Source organism: Gracilinanus agilis, chromosome 2 (genome assembly GCF_016433145.1).
Source record: "Gracilinanus agilis isolate LMUSP501 chromosome 2, AgileGrace, whole genome shotgun sequence".
NCBI lineage: Eukaryota > Metazoa > Chordata > Mammalia > Didelphimorphia > Didelphidae > Gracilinanus > Gracilinanus agilis.
Window position 1 is genome coordinate 18648954 of NC_058131.1, and position 6917 is coordinate 18655870.

General features: G+C 44.0%; 1 protein-coding gene across 1 annotated transcript in view; it reads left to right on the forward strand.

The window, feature by feature from the left end:
- The window catches only part of NKX2-6 (NK2 homeobox 6), a 106062-nt gene extending 103769 nt beyond the window's left edge, over positions 1–2293 (forward strand). Inside the window, exon 2 of the mRNA XM_044659261.1 lies at positions 1731–2293. Within this exon, the coding sequence (XP_044515196.1) occupies positions 1731–2293 (563 nt within the window). The remainder of the gene's footprint in view (positions 1–1730) is intronic.
- The last annotated feature ends 4624 nt before the right edge of the window (positions 2294–6917 follow it).

A 6917-nucleotide genomic window follows, 5' to 3' on the forward strand; every position in this document is an offset into this window, starting at 1 on the left:
GAGAGAGAGAGAGAAAGAGAGAGAGAGAGAGAGAGAGAGAGAGAGAGAGAGAGAGAGAGAGAGAGAGAGAGAGAGAGAGAGAGAGAGAGAGATTGCCTTGACAGTTGTATAGGAGACAGGTTGGGGAGTAGAGACCCTGAAGGTTTATTCCCCTTTCCGAAGCCTTATGCCTTACTGAGGTGTAGAGGTAACCCTAGGCTCTCAAAGGCTGCTCCAGTTGAAAGCAAATGCTTGCAGGTGGGAGTGAGTTCAGGAAACTGCTAGTGCTTGCCTAGGAATGTACTGCAATGTACTGTGTCCCAGGACCCAGGAGCAACCTCGAAACCCTGAGAGGTCACTTATCAAAGAGTTGACTGCTGCACGACTTTTTCCCCTGACAATTCTAATTGCCATCTGCTTGAGCTTCCTGAGGAAAACCATAGATCTTAGGTAAAGGCAACGTTGGCAGACTTAGGAAAGGAGGGCCATTAATACAGAACGAGAAAAGCTCATGAATATGAGGTCAGGACGGTTTACTGGGCGCTTTCCTCACTTGCAATCCCGCGGTCATGGTAGCATTCTTGTCACCATTTTGCATCTGGGAAAACAAGACGAATGGATTGTCTAGCCCAGGGTTACTAAGTTAGTAAATGTCAGAGCTTAGACTTCCTCCTAGTCGTGGTATGCCAGCTTTGGAATCCGAAGACCTGGGTTCAAAACTCATTTCTGAGCATGAGCTCCTACTTCCTCCCTATGTAGTCTTGGATCAATTAGTCACTTGGGCTCCTGGGGCAAAACCTGTTTCCTCCTCTCTAAAAAGGGAGGGTCGCATTAGCTGATCTCTGCTGTCCCTTCAGGAGCCAGAGTGCTGCTCACCTAACTCCAAGTCCACTATCTCTTTTTGTGTTGTTTTGTTTTGTTTTAAATCCTTACCTTACCTTAGAATTAACACTGAGTATTGGTTCCGATGCAGAGGAGGGTTAAAGGCTAGGCAATGGGGGTTAGGCGGCTGGCTCAGGATTGCACAGATGGGAAGTATCTGAGGCTAGATTTGAACTGAGGACCTCTGGTCTTTAGGCCCGACTTTCTATCCACTGAGCCACCTACCTGCCCCCACTATGTCTTTTAAACACACCTGCCTCCCCCCATCCCTCCCCCCAAGAGTATTTCTTTTCTCCCTGCCATTTCCTCCATCCACTGGAAAAGAAAAAGAAAAACAAAATGCAGAGTCGAATAAGACAAATCCCCGTATCCGGTGCGTTTTATTATCTAGCTAACTTTGGAGCCTGGAAGGAACCTAAATTTCAACCTTCTCATTTTACAAAAGGGGACACTGAGGCCCAGAATGGAGTAAGTTGCCCCAGATTGCATAGTTAGCATAATTGGCTGCCCTTTGGATGGGGCTTTAAGACTTAAAGATCACTTTGTATAAATCTTCCTTAAAGTACCGCAAAGCACAGAGAAGTTCATTGTCTTGTCTAAATAACCCAGCTATAAGTTTTCCAAGCAGAAGTCAAACACACATGCCTTGGATTCGTGTTTAACATCTTTTCAACTACCCCCAAATTCCCGCTTTGAGGTAGAATTCGAACTCAAGCCCTCCAGCTCTAAATCTCACTGCACTGGTGGGGAGGTGCGGGGATTCCCTTCGAAATAAAACCACCCCGGCTCCCCAGATTCAGCTGAAAGAGTCTGGATTGCTCATGCTCTTGCGTGTCTCTCTCTCTCGGTCTTGACTCGTTTGCTTTCAGGGCAAAGCCGGGACGGGGAGAAGGAGGCAGAAGCCCGCATCAGCAGCAGCTCAGGCGGCCCCTCTGCGGAGCGCTCCAAGGCTCGCCCCCGACGGAAGCCCCGCGTCCTCTTCTCTCAGGTGCAGGTGTTCGAACTGGAGCGCCGCTTCCGGCAGCAGAGGTACCTGTCTGCGCCCGAGCGCGAGCACCTGGCCCGCGTGCTGCAGCTCACCTCCACGCAGGTGAAGATCTGGTTTCAAAACCGCCGCTACAAGTGCAAGAGACAACGGCAGGACGCGTCCCTGGAGCTGGCCGGCCAGCCGCCCCCGTCACTGTCTGCCCGCAGGGTGGCGGTGCCAGTGCTGGTCCGGGACGGCAGACCCTGCGTGCGAGGGGGCGGCCAGTCCTACAGCACCCCGTACGCCCCCTATCCCTGCTACAGCGCCCCTTACAGCGCTGTTCCAGCCTCCAGCTACCCACCCGCAGGCCCCTGCGCCAACCTGAGCTTTGGCATGGTACATCCGTCGGCCCAGAGCTCCCAGGGACAGCCGCCAGCCTCGCTGCAGGGCGTCAGGGCTTGGTGAGGCCCGACGCCCCCGTTCTGCACACACTTCCGGCTCTGCTAAGGACAGGGGCCGTTGGAACCCCGGGCGATTGCTCGATTGCTCGGGACTCTCTCCTCCTTCGCCTACAGTGCGTATAAAATGACTCCGTCAAGGATTCCTGGACAGTCCCACTCTCCAGGAGGCTCTGTCCACTCCGTTCTTGGTTTGACCCCACGCGTGGGCAGAGCGCGAGCACTCCAGGCTTTTGTTTTAAGGCAAAAGGCACCTTCTAGCTTTTGGACTTCAAGCCCCTCCTTACTTGGCCAAGGTCACCTGGAAAACCCCAGACTAAACAGTTTATTCTCTTTAACCTAGAATAAGGAATGCCGGGAGATGCATCCCATCAGCATATTTCATTATGTTCATTCGTCCAACAAGCATTATTTAATTTCCTACTTTGTCCAATGTGCCGCCTCCTCCCCTCCTCCCCAAAGCTCTCACTCACTCCCCAAGCCAGTGACAGACATTCTCCAGACCGGTAAGTCCCCACTCCCCACTTCCTTCCCAGAAATAAGGCTGGTCCGGAATAGGAGCCAGAGGCCCGACGTTTGCAATGTATTCTCTGTGGGACGTTGGGCTAGACACTTCCGCTCTGTGGACCTCGGTTTCCTCATCCACCAAAAGAAAAAAAAAAGCGTTGGTCTAGAATCTCGACAGTGTCTTCCAGATCGGACCCACGTGGTCTAGGTCTTTCTGCCCACCAGACAACCCCTCACTGCTATCCATTTGCTAAATCGTTGGTGACATTGAAATGGCACTTTTAGATAGCGCTCAGGCTTGCAAAATATATTACTTACACTCAGGGCAACCTGATTGTGATGGTGGCAGAGGCAGCATCCTGATTATTGTCTTGGTAAGTCAACTAAGGATCAGAGGTGAAGGTCATACAGCTAGTAGCTGAAAGAGATGGAATTGGGAACCAAGACTTTCCTAACCCCTAATGGAGAACTTTTCCCAGGCACCCTGCGATTCTGTGGCATGAGGGAGAACACTCCCTTTGGGACTAATGGAAAAGGTGGAATAGAGTCTCTAGAGTTTAGAGTGGAAAAAGGAGATCAGAAGAGAAGAGATCTCGGGGAAGCGAAAGGGGAAAGTATATGCCAGTCTCTTTTCACTTCAGAGATACTCAGTGTGACTGAGGACCAAACTCCTTTGAGAGTAAATCCTTCCTCCAACAGATACCTTGCAGAGTGGTGACAGCCCTCCCACATTTTGTTTTCAGCGTACCAGTGTCATTTCTAGAGAATAGATTCCTTTCTCTTTTGTTCTTTATGTGCTGGTTCTAGGATTTTGGTTTTGGTTTTGTTTGTTGTTTTTTTTTTTTTTCCTGTAAAATTACAAAAGGGAGTGTTTAAAAAAAACATGAAATCAATGCATAATTTTGCGTGGAAACCATTCAAAGTTTTCACCTCCTCCTTTCCTCAAATGTTTATAAATAAGAATGTCAAAAACCAAATGTTAAGGGGCAGCTGGGTAGCTCAGTGGATTGAGAGCCAGGCCTAGAGACGGGAGGTCCTAGGTTCAAATCTGGCCTCAGACACTTCCCAGCTGGGTGACCCTGGACAAGTCACTTGACCCCCATTGCCTAGCCCTTACCACTCTTCTGCCTTGGAGCCAATACACAGTATTGACTCCAAGACTGAAGGTGAGGGTTTAAAAAAATATATAAAAAGTAAATAAATTAATTTTTTTAAAAGCCAAATGTTAAGACTCAAGGTCAAGACTTCTCAGCCCTCAGATGAAGGCAAGAGCAATGATGCTTTAGCTTCTGGAGGCATTTTTATTTAATCCTTTCTCTTCCTTCAATTTTATACCAAAGGTTTCTTTCAGGCTAGAAAAAGAGAGTCTAAGTTGCAGACTAAGAGACAGGAGGTGAAGTAAGATGTGTCATCTGCTGACTGGTAAATAAACACAGACTTCCTGGCATGGCAATGGTTCCCCGAGAAAATGCCCTGAGATCAAGATGCTAAGAGATGTTTAGACTGAAAGAGATGAAATCAAATGTAAATATTTTTTTTTATTAAGGTCCAGGGCTCAGTTGGGAAATGTTCTTTTGGTAAACGTGTGGTAAGAAAAATCCAGTTCTGATGTTTTTCTCCCATTTGATTTTGCATCAATAAAAGTTTAGAGTGTTTAACTCTTAGGCCATTTACTTTTCTAAAGTGAAACTTGACTATTTCATTATGTGACAATGTTATAACAATTCTGTCCCTTTAGATTCTAAGGGAACAAAGGGCATTTGGCTCTGTGTCACTTTCTAGAATATGGGGAGGATGTGTGGTTTCCCCTGTGTGGGGAGCCACTTCCACCAATGCTAATAGCAGCAGATATAGAATGTTAAGTTGAATTAGAAATCATCTACCCTTGTTACCCAGAAGTGGAAAAGGGATTTGATCCCAGATCTCCCTGATGACAAGTAAGAGACATAGATCTCAATACATGCCATCAGAGAATTCAATAATATTTGGAGGCAGAATACACAGCATTTTCCCACTATAATTTTCCTTTCTTGCCTTATTTCAATGATTCCTTTCTCCATTCATAAAGAAATCCATTTTTTTCCTCTGTGCACATTTTTAAAAAAATTGATAACGATGAATTTTAATAAAAATTGGAATTTAAAGAACCTTATTGTTGAGTCTAAATTTAGAGATCCAAACAAATGTCTCTTGATTGTTTAATATAAAATTTGCATCGGGGTTCAATAAAATATTTATAGTAAGAAGTTCTAGTTTGCATTTAAATTATTTTGGAGTCTTCTAAGTGCAAAGGAAGGAAGAACACTCTGGACTCGTAATAGTCAGGGAAGACTTCTCATAGAAGGTGGAAATTAAGCCAGACCTAATTAAAGAATGGCTGGGCACAATTTAGCAGAGTTGGTTGAATATAATATGGTTTAATACAAATTTAATATAATATGGATTAATTAAAAGGTGCTATTTTTGACCCCCGGAGACTCAGGTTTGAATTGTAGCTTTCCTAGTGACTGCTTAGCTATGGGATCTTGGGAGCACCACAATCTTTCTGGGCTATAACTTCATCATCTGTCAAATAAAGGCTTTAGAGGATGCAATCACCATGGTCCCTTCCAATTCCTAAATCCTATGATCTCTGGACCTAGTTATTAGTATGAAACTGAAGTTTTGTGGTAGGAGATCCTTCACTTGGGGATTCTGAGACCTAAGCAGAAAGAACAAAATAAATATCAACTAACTAACCAGATCTTAAGCCAGAGACTGAATTTTCACCATAATCTCCCACTAAATTTAACTGAATGGAATTTTCTTCCTTGATTTTATTATTATTATTATAAAAATTTTGACTTACAAACAACAACTTTAAAAAACTTTTCCATAAATAGTAGAACAGAAAAGTCGACTTGGACATGAATTTGGGAATCTCTGTTAGGTATTTTTCTTTTAAAATATGGAGTGAATTCAGCACATGACTTTATTTTTTAAAATAAATTAAAAATTTCGATGAATAAAATCTATTTTTTTTCCTTCCCACCTCCTCCATTTAAAAGAAAAAAATCTTTATAACAAACATGCAGTCAAGCAATACAAATTCCAACATGGCCTATATAAAAAAAATCTATATCACATTTCATCATGTAACTTTCCAAGTTGTTCCATTTATGCCCTTCTTGTTTTATGTCATAAAGGTGTTCTCTATGTTATAAATAATACTCTTTTTTTTTTTTGAATTTTTTTTAAACCCTTGTACTTCGGTGTATTGTCTCATAGGTGGAAGATTGGTAAGGGTGGGCAATGGGGGCCAAGTGACTTGCCCAGGGTCGCACAGCTGGGAAGTGTCTGAGGCCGGGTTTGAACCCAGGACCTCCTGTCTCTAGGCCTGACTCTCACTCCACTGAGCTACCCAGCTGCCCCTCTAAATAATACTCTTTTAAATTTTCCATCAAGAAAAGAGGAAAATGACAAATGTTGGAAGGGCTGTGGGACACCAGGCACATTAATGCATTATTGGTGGGTTTACGAATTGATCCAACTCTTCTGGAAAACACTTTGGAATTGCATATTCATATACATATATATTTAAGTTACTAGACCTTTACTCCAAAGGTGATCAAAGACAGAAGGAGAGACCCCAGGTACAGAGCATTTTTTATAGCAGCATTTTTCCTGTGGTAGGAAAAATTTGGAAACAAAATAAGCCCCCAAGTATTTGGTTGTTTTGTTTTTTTTAATGTGGTAGATGGATATTAAATATGGTTGCATTGGGAAGAATAGGAAACATGAAGAATTCATAGGAAATTAGAAAGATTAGAATGGACTGATGCAGAATGAAGTGAGCAAAAGCAGGAGAACAATATCATGGACATGGATTAGAATGATGCAAAGAGGAACAGCATTGAAAGGCACTGGAACTCTGATCGACATGGATCAGTCTTGGCTCTCATGGATGATGGACAATGAATAATGTTTCCCTTTTCTCTGCAGCTCTAGGCAATGAATGAAGCCTATGTGTTCAGACAAAGCCCGACCATACATTTGTTTTGCTTAGCTGTATTTCTTTGTTATGAGGGAAGGATCTTTGGGGGTGGCTGAGGGAGCAGAATTATTCAGAAGTGACAGCAATGTAA